Source organism: Sipha flava, unplaced genomic scaffold (genome assembly GCF_003268045.1).
Source record: "Sipha flava isolate LNK unplaced genomic scaffold, YSA_version1 109_pilon_pilon, whole genome shotgun sequence".
Lineage (NCBI taxonomy): Eukaryota > Metazoa > Arthropoda > Insecta > Hemiptera > Aphididae > Sipha > Sipha flava.
In genome coordinates, this window is record NW_020271726.1 from 1,352,386 (window position 1) to 1,376,296 (window position 23,911).

At 27.9% G+C, this 23,911-nt stretch overlaps 1 protein-coding gene across 2 annotated transcripts; it reads left to right on the plus strand.

The window, feature by feature from the left end:
• Positions 1-428: 428 nt before the first annotated feature.
• On the plus strand, positions 429-22,381 carry LOC112687518 (glutathione hydrolase 1 proenzyme-like). 2 transcript variants are annotated; one of them, XM_025560273.1, is made up of 10 exons: positions 429-601; positions 6,781-6,987; positions 7,784-8,004; positions 15,180-15,375; positions 16,092-16,292; positions 20,638-20,866; positions 20,931-21,121; positions 21,185-21,425; positions 21,956-22,069; positions 22,150-22,311. In XM_025560273.1, exons 1-10 carry the CDS (start codon positions 564-566, stop codon positions 22,309-22,311), a joined length of 1,800 nt encoding a protein of 599 aa, XP_025416058.1. In that variant the 5' UTR covers positions 429-563. The 2 variants fall into 2 exon arrangements, with proteins under 2 accessions (XP_025416058.1, XP_025416052.1); XM_025560267.1 differs by lacking the exon at positions 429-601 and adding an exon at positions 2,398-2,642 and having other exon boundaries at positions 22,150-22,381.
• Positions 22,382-23,911: the final 1,530 nt, after the last annotated feature.

Genomic DNA, 23,911 nt, shown 5'->3' on the forward strand with positions numbered 1-23,911 from the left:
TGTTTGTTAAATATTTATAAGTTGTTAAAACAATTGTCTTAATAATTAAAGCTATATTCGTGCTTCAGTTTTTTTGTATTTCAATGTATCATTAGTATTGTTTATTCAGAAAATAAATCCTATGGTATTAGTTCACAGTTTTGTCTTTAGTTATATAAGTACCTAAGTTAAAGTGACCATCATATAAAGATAAAATTGTTTCTAGATTTTTATTGTTTAAGCATTTATTTTAATTTTTTATTCGACCTTTCAGTAAAGATTAAATAATCAATTTTATAGTTTTAGCTTTATTTGCTTTTTAATTTAATAAAATCGCATACAATAACAACCCATATATATTGTCTCTATCAAAAGTGTTCCATAAATTTGAAGTGTTCCACCGTCCTATCGCATATATATTCAAATAGATTCAACAATTGCTCATAATTTATTCTTATTTGGTGTGCTATATATCTTACCTATATAGTTGTACATATTAAACTTCCTTAACTATAAATTAAAATTGAATCACCTATTGCCTATTATTATTTTGATAAATTTGTCACATTGACGGATTTGGCAGTATGCAGCTCTATGGACGATCACGCGATATTTCACAAAAGTACGTTCGTATAATAACATTTTCAGAGGCAGCTTGTATGCATTTACTACCGGGGCGGTGCCCCAGTAAAAACATTTTTTATTTACATTTTGCATTTTGATTCAATAAATTAAAATTTAGCAGGCATACCTATTTATGAACATATTAAGAGATACATAATTTATGTTTTAGCGTTTAAGTAGTTTTAATGTAATAAAAAGGAAACCAGAACAATTTTTTCAGGGTAGGTGGGTTGGTTTAAATGATACTTCCCCAGTAAGATGTAAATATTTAAACCGTCTCTGTAAGTCTTAATATGTTTATTAATTTAGAATAAAACTATATCCATTATCATAACTTATCCCTCATTATTGTAAGTATACATTTATATTCTGGATTATACGCTTATAAACGAAGTTAGATTTGATCAATTTTATTTTATTAGAACTTATGTATGAATGTAAATAAAAATTAAAAATATTTGTTTATTTTTATTAATTGAAAATATAAATATTACATTATAATATGTATAATATAAAAAACTGGTTTAAAAATTTATGTAAGAAATATCATAAATTGAGTTCCTAAATTTATCGTTTTCTTGAAAACATTTAAATTATATCATAATGTGTACTTACAAGTAAATTGATTTCATCAACATTTTAGAAAGAGAAAGTCGGAAAATAGGATATGAAAAATTAAATAAAATATTAAATTCTAACACTATAATGTTTTAATCAGTATAAGGATAAAATAATAATGTAACGATAAAAAGTATAAAATGTTAAATTTTCTTGATATATTTATCATTTTATTTTATGTTTATTTTTTTTTTTAATATTTTTTTTGTTCCGACGGACGATAAGTAAGTGGTCTAAGTATAACGTTTATAAACTTTGTATTTAAACTATATTTGAAACGTTTTATCAGTATTTACTGTCCTATATAATATTGCTAATTTGTATAACATGGGTTATGTATATACCAACTAAAATACATTTTGAAAGTGTTACAATAAAATTACTTTTATTTTTTTTTTTTTTTTAAGTAAAAAGGACCGTTTTGGTTTTTGAGTATATGCGTTAAAAAATGTTTGTATATCCATCAAATATAGTATACAATGCATATTTCACGTAAAAACGTAAAATCAACAATTCCCGGCTTTCTTTTACACGCAACTTTTATTCGTGACTTCAATTTTTTTACGACTCAAGTTAGTCAACAAGTCCTATTGAAAATAATAAAAATTGTTCGTCCAATCAAAATTACTGAAATAAACATTCAACAAATAAATAAATAAATAAATAAATAAACCAAAATTTAATATATATATATTTATTTTTTTAATTATTGAAAGTAAATAACATTTTCACAACTACAAATTGAATAAGGATTCATAAGTCTAACCGATTTATATTTATGCTATTTCAATCACGGGTTGGAAATGAAATTAAGTATCGAAATACATATTCATATTATATTTATCAAAATTTTGGTCTTATCAAATATAATGTCTAAATTCATTGTTCAAATTTATCTAAGTGGAATAATATCCATTGAGCTTAATAAGAATTACTGATATTTGATTTTTTTTTTTTTTATAATATACATAAGATCATCGTTGGCAAATTCAAAAACCGAATAGATAATATAGTTATCACTTATCAAGTACGATTGCACACTGAGTTTTAATTAGAATCACTAGTTAGACATTTTGTATAATAATTAATTGGAATATAAGTGAAACGCATGTAATAATGGTTATCAGCAAGTATTATAGATAGATAAATGAAAATTCTTATTGGTACTATAACCGAACTCGGTTTAGTGATTTATACGCTATTGATTTCGAAACATCTTAGTCTAGTCAAAATTATAGTATATTTCTTAATAATTATTTGTTTTCATGTCAATAATTAGCTAGTTTTTCATTCGGGAATCGTATTTTTGATAAAATGGGTACAAATCGTTTAACGGACGATTCAAAATTTAAAATCTCAACCTTCGATGTCTCTGATAAAACTCCAATGCTAGGACATTCTCAAGAGGATGTCAAGTCAAAGTAAGTTTTGGGATTTTTGATACACAATATAAACTTGTAATAACTAATAATGTCAGGGATGCGTTGTTTCAAGACGAATTAAAAAATGTAAAAAAAGTATTAAAATAGATCATGGTTTAAAAAGTGGGAAAATCACGTGAATCATTTTACGTAATTATTATCAATTAAAGGACAGGAACAAATCACAGGTGTTGACTAATCTAGTCTTACTAATTAATAATTTATTATAAAAAAGTACATTGAAAAAAATATTAAATTATTTTCTATCATTTTATCATCAAATTATATCTGATCTAAATATCAAAATTTTGAATTTTTTTTCTGCAATAATATTTCAATAATATATCTTATCAAAAAATATATTGTTATAACTCTGTTTTATGTAAATTTTTCAATTATTTTCTTCTGCATTCTTTATGCTAAATTGCTAACAATTTAAATTCAAAATAAAATACTGAATCTAGTATAACGTATAGTTCGACATATTTTTAATATTATACCTAGTCGCACATCTAATCTTTTTGTAATTGAGATGAAATGCTCAAGATTCTTGCGTAATAAAGTTACCCTAAAAATCTTTCTAACCCTTGTGGTTTTTTTTTATTTCCTCTGTCTCAAAAATTATTTGAATAGTTTTTATATTTATTCCTGTAAAAATTCAATATTCTATCAAAACCAATGATTAAAATCATAATTATTAAACATCGATAAATTATACGCAGTTTTATATTGAATTCATAGGCACATTATGAAACAAATTATAATTAGCGGTAAAACAATAATTATATCTAACATATAATCGATTTTTTTTTTTTTTTTTTAATAAACAACCATCATTATTTTTGTCATTTTATGTGAAATTAAAAAAATATTGTTTTTATACTAGATACATGGAATTTTAAATGCTTTTTTATTTTATAATTTTTTTTTAATTTTGTAATAGCAAAAAGTACATTAAATGTATTCTTTAAATAAAAATATTATATCAAAAATATCGATTCAAATTAATTTAATATTAAACCAATGGTAAATAAGTTATACATTTTTGAATAAATAATATATGAATTAATTTATTGATGAAAGGATTTTCGAAAAAAAAGATTTTTGTATAAACTGTGTTAATTTAATATCTGAAAATAATTAATAACTAGTACAATTTTCACGATTTTTTACGATAAATTCTAATCAGCGTTAGAATGAGAAATTAAAATTTGATATATTTTTATGTAAAATTTAACTACAATATAAAATAGTCAAAACTACAACTCTTTTGAAAAAATGTTTTGTAATATTTATTTCAAATTGTGAACATTGTTGTTTTTTTTTCAAAAACACATAACTTAATCGAAAAATGAGTTTTGTTGGTTATGAAGTCTTTTGAATTGATATAGTAGATTATAAATATATCACTGTAGCATACACTTTAGAGGAAATTAATTTTTTTAAATTATTTTGACGTATTTATTTATTGATTTTATATCAATAAACATATGATACACAAAATACTTTCATTATAAGCAGCTTTGGTCTCCGAGTACTTTATTTGGTCTGACTCAAATAAAACTCCATGAGAGTAGGTATACTTTGGTTCGTTTTTACATTAATTACATGTCTTCTAAACAGTGCAAAGTATAAGTGCTATTTAGCTAATATACGATCCATTAAGACAGTAGTATAACACTGATAATTATAAAAATAAGTATTATTATTTCCATCAAAACATATAGCTGTCAAGGGTATCTGAGGTGTCTAATACAATTAATGTACAATTATATTTAATAAAAATACAAACAAAAGTCCAGGAATACTAATTATAATATAATTACTGTCAGTTAACAGTTCACCTTAACAGTATTATACGCATTATTTAAATGCATTACAATTAAATATATTGTATACTTGTATCTTATATCATAGTTGTTAATATGGATGTAAATTAATTAATAAGTTAATTATTTTTATAAATATGTTTTTACATTTAATGTTCGATTTAATTAATTCATTATCTATATTTTCATAATATATCTTGTAAAGTTTTAATTGATTCTATATTTATTAAAAATAATATTTCTTGTATTAAATTTACATAAATGTTAAATCAACATAATTAGTTTAATTGGCCTGATTAGTTGCTATAAGTATGTGATATTCAGTAGGTATATAGTTTATTTTGAAATTAATGTCAAACAACCATTATTAATCCACTTAACTCGAGGGTTAATTTTCATAAATGATGTAATATACTATATGTATATAAGTTGTTTGTGTTATTATAGTATGATATATGATTGATTCGATTTTCTTGAATATGATTACAATTTTTTTCTAAAATATAGCTAGTTTAGATTTGAACAATTTTTGTTTTTTATGCTTTATCAATTTAATTGATTTCACTAAGAACAACGTAAATTAATTTTTTTTCGATTAACAACCAATATTTGATTTTCTATAATCGATGAATTTAAGTTTTATGGCCAATGTATTAACAAGTATAATAATTCTACTATATTTTATTAATATTTTATCATTTCACATTCAGATAAATATATCTACTACCTTATATAACACATATACTTTGATTGTTGATAAGTGATAACTGCTAATTTTACTTAAAATTAGTTATCTGTTATCACAGATATCTGTTGATTAATTTCTATACCTTAAACTTAAATTAATTCAGTCTTTTTTTACATAACTTCAAAATTAATTCACCAACGAATATAATTTTTTGTCATTGATTAGTTAAAAAATAATGCTATGATTTGTGATCATAAACATATTTAAAAAACTGTATAGCACGTATGAACTTACATTTTATATTTTTAGCTGTAATCGCATTTGAAGTACAATAACTTCCGTTATATACGAACAGCTTTGATCTCTGTTATTAAAAGATCATGTTTATGGTGTATGGTCAGTTGTTATACTGATACGTTTACTAAGTGCCTCAATAAACGAAATATATGATAATTTCACTGCCAAAACCATGATTGTCAATCGTGTTAGAATAATTTAATAAATGTGCTTTATTTAAATTAGACATACGTTCGCTATTAAATTACTACATACATACATTGTTAAGAGAATACTACACACTACTACAAAACCATTTGAATCGTTACTTACTCATGTTGGATGTGGCTAAGTTATTCATTTTTCTTTTAATTATCTTCAAAACGTTTGCATTCCATACGAATCAAAGATCATCCAATTATTAAATCGCTAAAATCATTTTATATTTAAGTATAAAAATAATGTGATGAATTCTAAATTAATTGGCTTTACCTATCTCTATAGTATTTTCTGATAAATTCGAGATTGACCTCATTGCTTGTTAATAGCATGTTTCACCTACGAAACTCGCTAAAATAATATTTGATTTTTCTATCTGTGTATATTTTTGATCTTGCTTGATTGAGGTTATGATAAGTATCTAATGTTATATTTTAACAATTATAATTAGTATATAATTTTTCGTTCTTTTAATTTTACCGTGTTCTATTAGAAAAAAAATGCTTATCAAATTAACCTGCTTTTGTTGGTATTAAAACATTTTTATTAACGATTTTAGATAGCACGACAATCCTGTGTCCATATTGATTCTACAAATTATATTTCTTGAATTTTTCACTATCCAAGCAATATAAATTAATAAATCAATAGTGTATATTGTAAAATATCTTTACATATAATATAATATTGTGATGAAAAATTTTTTTTTTAATTTTGATAATTATTACTGGTAACATAATATATCATAATCCAAAAAATATTAGTCAAAACAATATATTTTTCTATAATGAATTATTTATCAACACAATTGTAATTTAAATATATTGTTAAAATATAATTAGACAACTTTTACAATAAGCAGGGTCTCTTCTATATTACGCGAAAATTGTTGTTAACATTTTTCCACTATTTTTACAATAATTCTCATTTATAAACGAAAATGAAAGTCTAAGATAAATTACCATTTACGTGGTACAAGGTAGTGCTTCAACCTCCTTAAAAAGTGTAGTAAAAAGATTTAAAATTTTATAAATATTGAGTTTAATTATTGATGCCATGAAGACTGAATTACATATTTGTTTGATAATCATTTAATTGTCAATGAAAAACCAATTTTTTTTTTCAGACTTCGATCAAAATATTGCTATTTCTTTGGAGGTCTAATAATATTTATCGCCGTAGCTGCATTATTCTTTGAAGTATATTCAGAATATTTCGTAGAACACCAGCTTCCCGATCCGGAGTTTCCATTGCCGCCGTCATACTTGCCTATGGGCTTATATAGCAAGGTCGCTGTAGTATCAAATGGAGGACCATGTGCACAGATCGGAGTGTAATAAACGTTTCATTTTTTTTTTTTTAGTTATAGAACAGATATATAGCAATTCAAAGTAACTAGAGAGCCAATTTTTAGAAATTTAAAATTTGGTGGACCCTAGTAAAGAAAATAAAATTCAACATTAAAATTGACAGTTAACATTTATTTTAATTGATTTAATATTACAACTGAACCAATAGAACGAAATAAGTGCATAATACGAGTACATACAAAAAAGTTAGGTATGCCAATATGGATACAAATTATACTTAGACATTTAATGATTTACTTGGAGAGAATGCTAGAAAAAAATATAATATCTACATTTTACGATCAACGTGAAAAAATTAGATACTGATTACCTCTAAAATGTAACTCGCACCCGATAAAAAAAAATACGCAGGCTGGATGCAGCTCGCGGGCCGTCAGATACCCATCTCTGTTATACAATATAATAATTCGATAAGCCTACCTACCATTAGGTCAAGTTCGCAAAATATCAAAACAAAAATGATAGATGAGTTACTAATCAATAGGTAAAGTTTTGTAACTTCTTATAATGGGCGTAAACTGAAAACTATTTATAGTTTTTCACTTTAAATAAAATAAGTTATTTTCTTTTTTACACTAAAAATATTTTTTTTAGTAATCTTTATGTACTTACTATTCAAAATAGTTGATTGGTCATATTTTCAGAATTTTGATTTTATAGACATCCATATCTTACAATTATTTTTATTCTCATTTAACCATAGGACTTAAAAATGCTTCTAAGTCAATTTAAATATATATAATAATTTTTTTTGAAAAGGGATGTGATGACAAAAGGTGGAAATGCCGTAGACGCCGCTATTGCTACTATAGTATGTGACGGTGCACTATGTCCACATCAAATGGGTACCGGTGGCGGCTTTATTATGAGTATCTACAATGCCACTACCAAAAAGGTGATGGCAATAAATTCACGTGAAATGGCTCCAGCTGCAGCAACTCCAACCATGTTTGTAAGGAATCCTGAAAGTTCTATAAACGGTAAGCACTAAAGTTCACGGAAAAACAAAAAAAATTTAAAAAAAAATTGTTATTTCTTATATTACATTACACTACAACTAAAAATGATTTTCGATTCAATACGGATAATTAATACTAATTATGATTTTAATTGGAAAATATTAAAAGAAATAGTCTAACACTTAAATGAGTGAATTTCGGGTATTTTTATCAATTTCCGACAAAAACTTACATTTGATGGTACATTATGAATTTTTCATCAAGTAAATGATATAATTTTTTTAAATGGAAGATTCCAAAATTTAACCAAGTGATAATTCTTATAAATATTTAACGGGTATTAAGTTATTTTCACTTATTAATGTAGTAATTTAAAAACATATTTAAAAGTTGCTGTCCATTTTTCCATCCATTTATCATGTGTGGTAAATTATTATACTAGTAATTCTAATAACTACGAATCAATTTAAACCAGGGCACCAAAACGATTTTATATCGTTATAATTATATCGTTAAACTTTTCAAAAAACAATTGAAATCGATAAAAGATAACATATCGGTAAACGATAAACGATGAAAAGGGATAACGGATAAAAAAGGGATATCGGTAAACGATATACGGTTGAAAACGGACAAGGAAACAGAAACAAAAAACGATTAAAATTAATATCGAATAACATAACAGAAAACGATGAGCGACTGAAACATAAAAGAAATTGCCGTGGAAAATATTTATAACTATCAATAAAATAGATTTGGACCATAGTTATTTTTGTAAAATTGACTTAAATTACTAGGTAATCTAAATAAAATAAATAAAAAAGGATGTTAAAACAGCAATAAATTTATCAACTAATAAAATATAAATAAGCATTACCAATTATAATTTATAAATATGGTTTCTGAAATTACATTGGATGTTGTCGGCGCGGATCCCAAAATTGCAGTATAAATATGTTGAAATTGCAATGAAATACATTAACATTACATAGTAAAATCATATCAAATATATTGATTTCCTTTCATAATCTCAGAGTAAGTTTTAATAGTTATAAAAATATTTAATGTTTATTTACTTTTTATTTATTCCTTCATTTTTTCTAAGACATATTTTAATTTATCTTTAACTATTTCTCTATTGGGATCGAGAATATTTATAGAAATATTTATAGTAAATATTTTTATGTAGTTAGTATTTGTTTAGTATTTATTTATTTATTAATTTATTTATTTTGTATTTATACTAAATATATTTAAACTATTAAGAATTGACTATTTGATTCTTTTAAACTTGTGAGTTTTATGGATAACTCAGATAAATATAATCTTAAAAATCTTAAACTACATTTAACTACAAGTAAAAATTTATGTCGTAGTTATATTTTTTTTTGTAAAATCACTTTAGAATTAGTAATTTGTATATTTTATCCCGCGAAGTATACAAAAACTGCAATAATTGCAAAAAATTGCAAAATTGTTGAAAATTGCATAAAATTGTATTATTAAATTAAATAGGAAGACTAATTAATCTGATTCGTATACATAATTTATCAGATTTGATTTACTGGGTATAAATAAAAAGTTGCAATATCAATTAAATCCGCTCTTTAGGTATGAGTTATGAGAATTATAAAAAGAAAATATTATTGGTATTGGTACGTATAAGCAGGTATACGGCGTGTACCCATCAGCAGATTTTCGATTTTCGGCGTATACTAGGGTGACCATATTTATGAAAAAAAAACGGGATAAATATTTTCTCTAAAAAAAAAAGACCACATTTTTTTTTTTAACTTTTATATTATATGCAATAAAAATAATTTTTAATTAGTTTAATATTTTAATAAAACATTGATTTGCATTCTTTTTTTACTGTGAGACTGAAAAAAATTACTTAAAATATTCTTCATTTTTATTGAGTTGATTTATTTATTTATATTATGTTAGACTGCATTATACACTAGAATAAATTACAATAGATTAACATAATATAGAACTCACAATAAACATTTAAAAATAGGTAAGATAAAACAAGTAAAATAAAAATAAAGTAAAACTATAATATTATAGGTATACACAGACTATAGTGTAGTAAATAGATCAGTTATTGGTAACTTCTTTGGTATTTTGAGTTTCCGCTATCAAAATTTCTCAAAAACTGTTTGACCAGTACTTGGCCATGTCTATTGCCTTTTGGTTTGCAACCACAAGGTCCTTTTCACTGCAGGTAATTTGGCACTCACAGTATACCAGTAGGTGATCCATTGTTTGTTCCTCGCCGCACTCACATAGCGTCGATGGTTCTTCTAGATAGCCCCATTTTTTCAGATTGGCTTTACAGCATTCTACTTTTGTTCGTAGTCGGTTTAGGCTTCTCCATATTATCCAGCTATTGGTGTATCCGGGTGGGAGGTTTTCCGTTGACATTATCCATGTTGTTTCGTCTCCCATTTCTTTCTTCCATCTCTCGACTCTCTCATTTTTGGGATTTCTCGTGATTCATCTTGTCCTTTTCATAAAACTATTTCTAGATTTAAGTCGGTATTTGCCTTCCTGCAGTCCATGCATTATGTGCTGCTCATCATTCGTCACTTTTGTTCGCTCCCAGTCGGCTTATACGGACCGTCGAATTTCAGGTGGGGCTTTACCAGATAGGGTATACAGTTTATTTACTGGAGTATTTTTTAGGCATCCTATGATGAGTCGACATGTCTCATTCAGGGCTGTGTCTATTTTTTTTGTGTGTGCAGACCTTTCCCACACTTGGCTTGCGAAATCACCGGTTGAAAAACAAAGTGCTAAGGTTGTTACTCTCAATGCGTGCGGTTCGGTACCCCATGCAGATCCGACCAGTTTACACAATAATCCATTCCTCATATTGATTTTCATTTTCGTTTTTTCGCAGTGCACTTTATATGTTAGTGATCTGTCTAAAACTACACCTAGATATTAAGGGTTCGGGTTTTTTACTAGCTCTACACCTTTCCAGGTTACGTGAAGTTTTCGGTTAACTTCCTTTTTCTGAGGTGAAATGCACAGACTTCTGTTTTCAATGAATTGGGACGTAACGTAAAGTGAACGTAAAGTGTTTGCTTCAAAATATTCATCCATTTTGGCAAGTGTGTCTGATAGTTTCCTCTCAATGGTCTCGAAGGTGTTGTCTTGTACTGCGATTGCTGAGTCATCTGCGTATATATAGTGTTTGATATTTGTATCTTTGAAATTGGTTGATCGTTCGTATATATATTGAAGAGTGTCGGCGCAAGTACACTTCCCTGTGGGAGGCCGTTTTTTAAGTTTCTCCACCGACTATTTTTTCCGTCTAAGGTAACAAAGAACCGGCGGTTACTAAGTAGAGCTTCAATTATTTTTACGAAGTTATAGTCATATGTTATTTCATATAGTTTGGTTAACATAATGTTATAGTTTACAGTGTCATATGCTGCCGACAGGTCTATGAACACCACGCCCGTAATTTGTTTATTTTCGAAATCATTTTCGATGTATTGGGTTAGATTCAGTATTTGGCTGGAATAGGATTTTCCTGGTCTGAAACTAGATTGTTCCAAGATTAATTCTTTGTCCACTACTGGCATGAGTCGGTTGAGCAGCATTTCCTCATTTATCTTATAGGTGTGACACAGTAGTGAGATTGGTCGGTAGTTCTTTGGGTCTTTACCACGTTTCAGTTGAGCGATTATTTTTTGATTTTCTCCATATCTTTGGGATTTTTTTGTACAATATTTATGTAGTTAAACAGATTTATTACCCATTTTCTAGCCCCTGGTCCTAGGTTCCGGAGTTGTTCTGTACATATATCATCGGGTCCGGCAGCCTTGAAGTTTTTCATTGCATCTATAGCCTTTTGTAGTTCAAACGAGTTAAACTGTTTGGATAGGTAGTCTGTTTCTTTACATGATTCACGTACTATTCTCTTTTTCTGTATTTTACGATTTGTCCTAGGTGGTTTGCTATTTAGGAGTAATATATGTGCGATTTGGTTTGGAGTTACTCTAGGTAGTGTCGGTTATCTACGTGGGATCTTCCCTAAGCGTCTAAGCAATCCCCATACTTTTCTACTGTCGTGTCGCATGTCAACATTCTCTAGGGTTTCACACATCTCTTTCTTCTTGTTTCTGCAACAGCATTGAGGATCTTCATTCCCTCCTCTATTGTTTGTGCACTAAATGAATCTTTGTTGTATTCTCCTATATAGCAGTCAATTTGTTCAACTGCTTCTGGTGATAGCCTGGTACATGTCGTATTCGGCATCTTTTGGGTATAATTTTTCTTAAAACATCATTACTATTTCGACAAATTGGTCATAGTTGTCTGACGTAGGAGCTATGCAACCGATTTTTTCGTCTAACTCTTTAGCGAAAGCTGTCCAGTCAGCTTTCCTGAAATTAAATCTTCTTTTGAACGGTACGAAGTTCGGTTTGATAGCTGCTGAAATGTCACATTTGATAGGCCTATGCTGAGTACTCGGTATAGGTTCACACATCTTTTTGAAGCATTGTATACTTATAGCTTCACTCACAAAGATTATGTCAGGGCTGTATCCCCGTTTCCCCGATGGTGGGAGCTTGTGATCGTGGATTAAGCTAAGTTCTTCAGATACAGCCCAAGTTTCCAGGGCATGATCGTCATTGTTTGTTTCGTTGTATTCCCAGCTTGTGCTGTGACAGTTGAAATCTCCGAAGATAATTCTTACATTACGTGCAGCAAAATTTTTTGGTTTATGGAATTTGAATGGGGAGTTTGGCGGCTTGTACACAGATGTGACTGCACATTTTCCTAGGTCGATCGTTATGACTTCAATATCATCTATTTCCGTCATTTTTGAGGATATAATGTCTATTGAGGGTTTAGTAAAGATTGCGCTGCCGTATTTTATATGAGGTCTTATTGCTGCCAACCTCATTCCATTTATCTTGGGTGTTCTCTATTCGTTGTTCCTATGCGTTTCTTGAATACATAATATGTCACATGAAGTTTCCTTACATAATTGTGCCAATATATCTTCTTTATTAGGTGATATTCCTTCGATATTAATCGAAATCGTTATTAGAGCTAGTTTGGTTATTAACCGTTTTGGGTTCTTGTTTGTTAATCTTTTTGATTCCACTCAGTTTCGCTGCCTATGGTTGGAAGAATTTGCCAATAAAATAGTACTTAGGTAGGTAATATTTCATTGTTGCCTCGGGTACACCATGTAGAGGTTTCTTCCTTGTATCCGATTGAGTTGATGTTGATTGTTCATAATTTTCTTCATTACATCCTCTGACAGTAAAAAATGATACTAACGACTCACAATAATTTAAATAAAAAGAACTCATACACAGTGGCTATTAATAACACAGAATCGTTGCAATGTACACAGGTTACTGCACAACTATGTTGGGTTTTTCAATTGATATACCTAATATACCTATTATACCGAATATCGTTGATTATAAATAGTACTGTATATTGGTAAAGTATTCGTATTTAATATCGATTTCGTTGGAAGTCTAGTACACAAGTTCGTAGTACATATATATACACTATATGACATGTCTTATTTTTTTTACTCTCTGTTTACAATTTTTATGAAAGTAACGGGATTAAAACGGGACCCTATTCTAAAAACGAGACAAAAAGCGTCCCGTTCAAAGTTTGTCGATAAAAAAAGGAACAATCTCGTTTTAAACGGGACGTATGGTCCACCCTAGCATATACCTAATGTAAAATATTATTTTACGGGTATACGCTTCTAAAATAACTCGAAAACAAAAAAAAATAATAATAATTTAATAGTTCATTGAAAAAAATTGTTATGAACTATGAAATTGATTGAAATATTTATCTGTTAAAGATTACAGTGTACGCTGTGTTTAATGTATTTTGTTAACTAGTGAATAACATTGAATAAAATAGTATGGAGTGTGGACATTCAGCCCATGGTTCTTAAATTTGCATCATGTAATTTATAACGCGCTGCAGATGTATATCTTGTGGTGTTATATTTTATAATCTTAAAAGAAGTTATAAATATGTAGTTACAAAGGATTAATTAAATTTTTTCGAACGTATCGAAAGAAAAAAATTGTCGAGCGAAGCAAGAAAATTTATTTTATGATTAATATCCATATTTTTTTAATGCGTATACTCACAAATATATTTACCAATACACTACTGGTTGAAGGTAATATATATATATATATATATATATATAATATAATATTTAAAACATATGTTATTTTACATAGTAGTGATTGCTAAATACTAAATTTGAAAACGTTTCAAATTTTACACTAATTTAAATAACGTAAAATGCTAAACATAAAACGTTAAATTGTTCATAACATTTTAACTGTCAATAACGGTAAACGGAAATTTTTTTTAAACGTTTAAACGCTTAAATTGAATAACGATTAAATTATTTATAACATTAAACACTCAATTGCTTATAACGTTTAAATGTTCCATAACGGAAAAATAATAATAATAATAATAATTTTAATTTAAGTCCTGATTTAAACTATATTTTACCAGCGATGTATTCCCAATTATGTAGAAATTTCCATTATCTGAAATATATTGCTGTTAATGAAATACAAATAATTACACACAGGCAGAGTTGGGCATTAGTCGAATAAAATATTATTCGATTGATTATTTGAATAAAAAATTATTATTCATTGATTTGTTCTTAATTTTATTATTGATTTTTATTTTTATTTATTATTTTAATTTTTATTATAATTCGTTATTCATTATTCAGTTATTCGTTATTCATTATTCGTTATTCGTCATTCCCTATAATCATATAAATAATATATTTAAATCCTAAATAACGATGTATAATAATAATAGACTTATTATATTATTAATACTATTAATATGTACTATTGTAATATGTAATATTATACTATTAATATGTATTACCTTTATATTATAAAGGTAATACATATTAATACATATAATAATTGACAAAAATAAATTTAATTTACTTTAATATTTAATATCATTCATGATTTTAACGAATAAATTTATTCTGAATAATTGTTTTATTCACGAATAAAACTATGCAGAATAATTTTATTCTTTATTCAGTACACCACAATTATTCTTTATTCATAAATAAATTAGTTATTCACGCTTTTATTTTTTATTCTTTATTTTGATTGGTTTTTGTCCAACTCTGCATACAGGAGGGTTGGCAGTTGCAATTCCAGGTGCATTTAAAGGCTATGAAACTATATATAAAGCTTTCGGTGGCGGGGTTTCGTGGGAATCGTTATTCGAGCCGACCATAAAATTATGTGAAGAGGGTATAAAAATCAGTGAACATCTAGAACTTACTTTGGAAACTGACGAAGCAATGATTAAACGTGATCCAATGCTCAGGTATAATGACCAATGAGTTTCGTTTTAGTCTACTTATTTAACTTATTTTTGTTTACCCAAAGTTGTTTAAAATATACTTTGAATAAAAAATAAAATAACAATTATATTTAAATTAATTCTAATCATCTAAATCCCGTGGCGTTCCAACCGGGGGAGAAGGAGAATAAGCCCCTCCCCCCGATATTTTAGGGAAGAATTAGTTTCTTATGAAATATATATATTTGGTCAATATAGTTGTACATTATCTAATTTATATTTTAATCTGTAATCGTTATAGTCTTACCACGGCACTTAGCTTGTGCAAATAAGTATTTCTAATATATAACAATACAATGTTATATTATAAATATAATATATATTTCTAATACATATTAGCATATTTACATATTATTGTATATCACCCATCAAACAAAGTGATGAACGGAACTACGAGTAGTATGCGTTAGCATTATTTCATTTTTTTTATTCATTAATATATTAAAAATAATCTATTAAAGTTTACGATTTCTCTTATTTGATTCAGGATCACCAAATTGTTTGTATAAAAATTAACACCCCCCCCCCCTTCATAGAAAAAAATCAGATCTAAGTACGCCAATATTCAAATCTTAATAGAAAAACATAAATACAATTTTAAACAAAATTAATTAAAACTAATACTTAAAAGAAAAGGTTGTAGGATTCAGCCTAAATAAATGACATTTTATTTTTTATAGGAAAACATTTATTGATGAAGAAACCGGACATGGAAAGAAAATGGGGGAAATTTATAAATTACCGGAATTAGCAAAAACTCTGAGAACCGTTGCAAAAGAAGGTGCTGATGCAATTTACAATGGATCACTAACATCTGGTCTAGTAAAAGATTTGAAAAATGTCAATGGTATTATAACAGAAGAAGACTTTGCTAACTACAAGTGGGTAGATTATTTAATTACATAAATTTTCATTCGTTTAATATTTACGGGTGTATGTAATTTGCGCCAAAAACCACCCTCCTCCCTCACCAAAAATATACATGTAATTTGCGCCACATCTAAAAATTAATTTTGGTAATTTGCGTCACTTTTTAAAGTTATAATTTGCGTCACACAAAACTAAATAAAAGGGCATTAAGTAATCTGTGCCATTGTGTACCTACAAAAAATGTAATTTACGCCATTTGTCATCTTATTTTTTTTTTTCGTTATTATCATTTTTTTTTTTTTTTTTTTTTATTATTGGATATTTACAATCTGCGTCTGACAGCACAATAAATAAATTAGATAATTTATTTACATTATTATAACTTTGAATAATATGAAGAGTGAGGCCAACCAGTGATGGAACCCAACGTAAATTTATTTTAGATTAACAAATCTCAGCAATATTTTCTTTTGAGCCTATGGATGGAATTTATGGGTTGAGTGGATGAGATTTGCAATACTAATAGGTGAGGATGGGAAGGTAGTTTGGATTAGAAAGATCTGTAGTGTTAGATGGCTAATTGGTCAACTGACTCGATTTTTAGGTCAGAGTGTAGTGAGGAGTTGGATACATACCAAGGTGCAGACGTTATCATACGGAGGGTGATGGACTGGAATGTTTGTAGGGTGCAGATTTGGGACGACTTAGCACAGTCCCAAATTTAGATTGCATATGACCATATCGGTCGTAAGAGAGATTTATATATAATATGCTTGGTGTGTATTTGTAATTTTGACTTTAAAATCGGACGAAGTAGGTGAAGGCGGTAGTTGAGGTTTTTTCTTTTTTGTTTAAGGTGTGGGCCCCAAGTTAATCTTTTATCAAGCATAATTCCAAGATATTTGACTTTAGAAGATGATGGAATTTGAGTACCTTGAAAGTGAACAGGTGGAGGTTCTGTTCTTTTTAAAGTGAATGGCACATAAACAGATTTGTTTGGATTTATTTTTATTCGCCACGTGGTTGCCCAGTTGTCGATAGAATCTAAATGTATTTGGAGACAGTTTGGTGTTTCGTCAGGGTTAATATTAGCACAAAGTATTGCAGTGTCGTCTGCGTAAGTAGCCATGGTGGTGTTTATTGTAATTGGTATTTCGGCCGTATAAATATTGAATAGATCGGGAGAGAGGTTGCTGCCTTGGAGCACACCAGCTTTAATGCAAAACTGTGATGAGTATAAGCTTCCGCATCGGACTTTGTAGGAGCAGTTTTCGAGATATGAGCGAATAATTAGATAATATGGTGCGGGTAGAAAAAGTTTGAGTTTGTATAGTAGGCCTACATGTCACACTTGATCGAAAGCTTGCGCTATATCCAAGAAAACACCAGGACAAAATTGCTTCATTTCGAAGGAAGATGATATTTCATCTATCAACCTGTGAGTTTGATGGATAGTAGAATGTTTTGGTCTAAAACCAAATTGAGACTGGCCTGACTCGTAGTTTCGCCTATGGATATGGTTGATTGAACTCGGAATTGAAATGTGAATGATATGATTCGGAGGCTTTGTAGTGAGAGCCAGTGACGCGATATTCGCAGCCCAAATTATTGGTGGAAATTTAGTTTCTTCACTGATATATGTGTCAATTAAATAATCAGCATATTTTTTAAATTTTATGTCATTAGGAATCGATGACATAAAATCTTCAATAAAACAATCACTGACCTTATTTGGAGAAATAAATGGCAACTCAAATGTATGATTTAGCCACTTGCTGTCTTCTATTTTATTATTTTGATATACATTTGATAGGCCTAATTACTGAATTTTTCTATACCACGATTAAGTTAGATGAATTCTACAACCAAATATTTTAGTATCATCCCACACTTGTCTCAATGCTAAATTAATTAATTCTTCAAGATCAGATATAAATAAATTTGATTTTAGATAAAGTTCACGTCCATTACACAAATGTATGATATTTTTAAATAAATTGACGTAGGTTGATTTTTTTTTGTCTGGATATAATGCAAATAAAAGTGGTATATAATGATCATTGCATAAACTATGTAAATAAAACAATTGAGTAAATAACTAGGCACACTATTCAAAAGTTCCATCCATGTATATAATTTCAGATTGGCATAGAACTTTTAAATTTGTGTCACATGAAAATATTATATGACAGTTTGGATTAATAAAAATTGCTCATCGAGGTTCGTTTTCAAATCCAAATTGTTTATAACCTTTTGCAATTCTTCCATTGTTTTTGGTAATGGTGGCACCATTTTTCTATGGGCGTTATACATATTTCGTTATGATGTGTGAAATATGAAATACGAACGCACACACGATTAATATCGGACTAATTGTAAATATCAATATACTGCTGTTCAATATTATTCGATATTATGACAGTTGATAATTTTTATTATATTAGACGTTCCTATTCGATTTTGCCTCAACTTGTTACTATTAGTAGAACACAACAATGATATATCCGGCATGCGTTGGTATTATCACATTTCTGATGTGTTATCGGTAAATTTATCTGCTGGTAAATTCCAACAATTAAAGTTGAAATTGTGGCGCATTACATGCTCCATTTCGTTTTTTGTTGTGGCGCAAATTACCAAAATTAATTTTTAGATGTGGTACAAAATACATATTTAATTTTTATATTTTGGCGCAATTATATACACGCTTAAATGTACCTATTGGTGACGCAAATTACAAGTAATAAAATTGGCGCAAAATATCATCTCCCATATTTACACATCTACAGAATTTTTATTTCCAAAGATTTTGAAAATACTTTCTTTTAAACTCTAAATGTTTAGGTATTTATGTATTCCGATATAACTTTGGTTTTACTAGTGCCATGACATGTCTAAATTACTCTTATTTTTATATTTATTTAATTTAAAATGTTTCAGCAAATTAATGCTCTTACAAGTTGTTTAACATTTAATATAATACAGCATTTGACATTTATTAATTTATTACTTGATATTGAAATTATTTAAAATTATGGGAAAGTTTTTAAAATAACAGTAAGAAGAAAGATTAAAGGGCTTAATAGAATTTTGAATTCAATCAACATTTTTAACATTGAATCAGAAAAATTGGATGTTGGGTTTTCAGCTGTTATGCTGGAATATTATAGACCGTACGAGGTTGTATTGGATACATAATGACTTGTTAAGACGTGTTGAGTTTGAAGTTCTACCTTTTTTGGTTTATTTATCAATTTTATGTATTTTGCACAACTTTTATATGATGCTATATGTACACCAGTTCATAGTGCACATCTATCTGGGAAGCTATCTATCTATATACTATCTTTAGTATATTTATTATTAATTATATTATATTATAAATTATCTTCGCCACATTAATTTAGGTTGTTGAGTGCAGTAATTTTGCGCATACCATATACTTGACATGTGTGGCATTTGGACGGGCTATTTCGTTTTGCGTGTGGCTTTTTGATGCCTACAGCAGAATGGAGAAGTGTATTTATATTAAATATTTCTTGGTTATTTTCATCAAAAGTAAGTTCTAAGTAGGAAATCGATAAGAGTAAATGATTCTTTTTGATATTAATCATGCGCATGACCGAGTTTCCTAGTTCAGCCAGAGCATCTGAAATATCAGATAATATTATAGAATGATGGAAATTTCTAAATACTACCTTAAATTGGCGTATGAGGTAGCCGATAGGAGTAAAATTATCTATATTGCTTAAGTAATCAATTAATATATTGTAGGTTATATGGCTTTTAGGCCAGACTACTTGAAATGATGGTGTGAAATTACACGAAAAATTGTTAATACCTGTGAGCAATACTAGTTTCAAATTGAATATTGAGAAGTTGGCAATGTTCTTTACATAAATTGCTAGTATTCGAGTGTTCTTAGGTGTGATTTTAATTTGAGGTAGTTGTTCACACCCAATTACGTTGATAATGGGTAGGAATACTTCGGTCTCAATTTATCTGTCTGCCTTGGATAGTGCAACGTAGCGATTTGATAAACTAAATGATTTAATTTTTTTCCTTTATTTTGTAAAGAGCTAGAAGTCGAGGATAAACACTATTTTAATTTAGTCATATATGGTGATCGGGGTGGCGCCATTTTAGGCGGACCGGATGTGTGGCATAATGTAGTTTAAATATATTAAGTACCTATGTTACGTATGTTAATAACGCGAATTTCATGTGTAATTTATTTCAACAGTAGTGATAACGGTGCGAGATAAGCACATGTGTGTCCGGGTTGGTAGTGGGTACCGAACTGTCTAATTAACTCATTCATATACAAAGAAACAAAAATATTCTTTATGACTTCAGGGTTGAGATAGAAGAAAGTTTTCCCGTTAAACTGAAGAATGGGCTTACGCTGCATGTTGGACCACCACCGGGTTCTGGTATAATATTAGCCTATATGCTTCGAATATTGGATGGTTTAATACCAGCACCAAACCCTGGCTTAGAAGCACATCGGTTTATAGAAGCTTTCAAATTTGGATATGGCGAAAGGACCCATTTGGGTGATCATAAATTTGTTAATGTATCCAGTGTATGTGTTCTACAGAAAACACCGTTAACACATTAATATTTGATGTATACGTTTTATATTTTAGATTTACAATAAAGTTAATTCAGATAGTTACATAAACAGTATACGAAGTAAAATATCTGATAACTACACTTCATCTAATCCTAATGATTATGGAGCTGATTTTTATATGCCAAACAATCATGGAACTGCCAACATGGCTGTTATTGATTCGATAGGAAATGCTGTTGTATCTACTAATACAATAAATACACAGTAAGTTTTAAGATAAATTATTTACTTATTCACTTATTTAATAATCATTTTGTTTCTTTTTAGTTTTGGTTCTGGCTTCATGTCTCCTAGTACCGGTATGATTTTAAATAACGAAATGAACGATTTCTCTACTCCTGGAATCACCAATCATTATGGAATACCTTCTTCGCCATCCAACTTCATTAAACCAGGGAAACGACCACAATCGTCGATGTGTCCATCAATATTTACGAATGAGAATGGTGAATTTGTTCTTGCTGCAGGAGCAGCAGGAGGTTCAAAAATCACTATTGCCACTGCATATGTAAGTTTTTCTTTATTATTAGATGTAAATAATCATATTTTAAGATAGTGTTTTACATACTAAATACATCATGTACTTGTTTAATAAGCTGGTGTTCTATTAAACTAAACATGAAGTTAATTTAGTTTCATCTTATGTATGTTAGATTATTAGTGAATAATATATCTAAAATTATTTTATAACTAAAGATATGATTTCGTGTGTACAGATTATTTATGGATACTATCTGATAAGCTCTCTAGTATCTAATCTATCAACATTATTTTAACCACGGTTTAAAATATTCCTTAAGTATATTTTAAACCATGATTTTAGCACATTGATTGTAAAACAATTAGTAAATATTTGTCTACATAGATTCTACATTCTAATAATGTTTTGATTGTAATATGATACCTACAAAATACCTATAATATTTATAGGTTAAACGAATTCCATAGTCAAATTTAATCAAAAAAAAAAAAAAAAATATTTAATTCCTTTTATCTAGTATAAATATATTTAATAATAATAATTATTATTATTTTCAGATATCTGCACTTAAGATATGGCGTCACCAAACACTCAAACAAATAATCGACCATCCTAGATTTTACCATCAACTTATACCCATGAAAGTGGTATATGAATATGGAACGACTGCAGTAAGACAAACATACATTATAATATATTATGTTTATACATAATATATATTACAAGAAACTGTCCGTGTTTGGTTTTTTAGGATGTAGTACAAAAACTAAAAAATATTGGTCATCGAGTAGTCAGATTGAAGGATAATGGAAATTCGGGTGGTTCAGCATCATCAGCTATTTACAAATCTCCCGAAGGAATTATTGAAGCTATGCCAGATTTCCGTCGGCATGGTAACTCATCAGGATATTAACACAATTATATTAATTGATTAATATATATATATGTACTATGTATGTATTTTACTACATAATTATTTAGTATCATGAATGATGATGTGTGATAAAAATATTTATTATTATAATTTTAATTTGTTAATATTAAAATATAACTGTATGGTTATAGAAACGTTTATATGTAAAATATTAAATATTATGTAAGTATTTAATTTATATTGATTATTGTCCTATATGAATTTCTCGTAATACCTTTTTGTCCCAATACTTTTCAATAATTTTCAAAATTATTACAATATCGTTTTACACCTTCTTAAGTCGTAAAACCAACTCTATTTTCTCTTAACTCTAATAAGTATTCTGAACAAAACCCAGTGGCGTAAACAGAGTGGAGCAAATGTGGCATTTGCACTACCACATTTAAAATGTGATAATGCAAAAACATATCTTTGCACTACCAGAAAATCACTGAAATTAATGTAATACATTAATTAAATATGTATCTATAATATTATTTTCAAGAACCAAGGAAACCAGCTTTTGTTTTTATATTATACCAAATATTACAAAAATTACTATTTTGTAACTATCTATAAAATATTTATATAGTAAACGGGTGCAAAATTGTAATTTTCCTAAATGTATCTATTAAACATAAACAATTAAATTATTATCCCTATCTATATTCTAAAATAGTAAAATCATGTGACTACAATAGATAATAATCTAATTATTTATGGAATCACAGAATTCTGTATTTTATTATGGCAGGCATGTATGTATGGTGTAATAAGAATAATAATTACTTATATTACTTATTATTAGAGTGGTAAAAACGGTAGAGCGCATACGACAAGATAACCAGATTCTGTAGGAATATTAAACTAACAATTGATTAAGTTGAATAAGTTGAATAAGTTGTATGAAAAAAAATGCTATTTTAAATTACAAATAAATTACATTTATACTGTTATATTTGTCAAAAATAAGTATAATTAAATACGCGTCGTTTTTTAGTGTCAAGTAATATTATGATTATCAGACAACCAAAATAAAAACTATTATATTACACAGTAGATAATATATAATAATGTTTGATGATTCCAATTGTGTTCTAATCGGTAATAAACAACGTATTTATTTATTTATTTATTTTTTTTTATTTGCCTTTTAAAGTAATTATCTTATATTATTGTGTTTTCGTGGTTGCGACGTCGCGCGTCGTACGGGAATCATCTAAATTGACTTACTAACATTAATAATCATTATGAATTAACGATTACTAACACAATCACAAAATAATTATATAAATTGTCTATATAATGTTCCTTAATAAATGCTAGTGTCATTAAATTAGTCCGAAATGTGATATTTACCTTTAAATTGCCTATACATAGCGCCGTCTTCTATTAAAGAAGTTAAAATATTGAACACAAGTTAAAAATAGGAGTAACCAAATTAGTTCCCACTTGGCCGAATTGGTTCTCGTTTGAAAAAGGTATTTTATTAGGTATAGCCGAATTGGTTCCCGTTAAAAAAAGGTATTTTATTAGGTATAGCCGAAAAACTGTTCCCATTTCTGTACAGATAAAATAGTAACAATTTTAATTTTTAACA

Coding starts and splice junctions, on each gene's coding strand:
- LOC112687518 (XM_025560267.1), top strand. CDS start 2,536: ATGGGTACAAATCGTTTAACGGACGATTCAAAATTTAAAATCTCAACC. Junction 6,988..7,783: donor CCATGTGCACAGATCGGAGT/GTAATAAACGTT, acceptor TTTTTTGAAAAG/GGATGTGATGACAAAAGGTG. Junction 22,070..22,149: donor ATGAATATGGAACGACTGCA/GTAAGACAAACA, acceptor TTGGTTTTTTAG/GATGTAGTACAAAAACTAAA.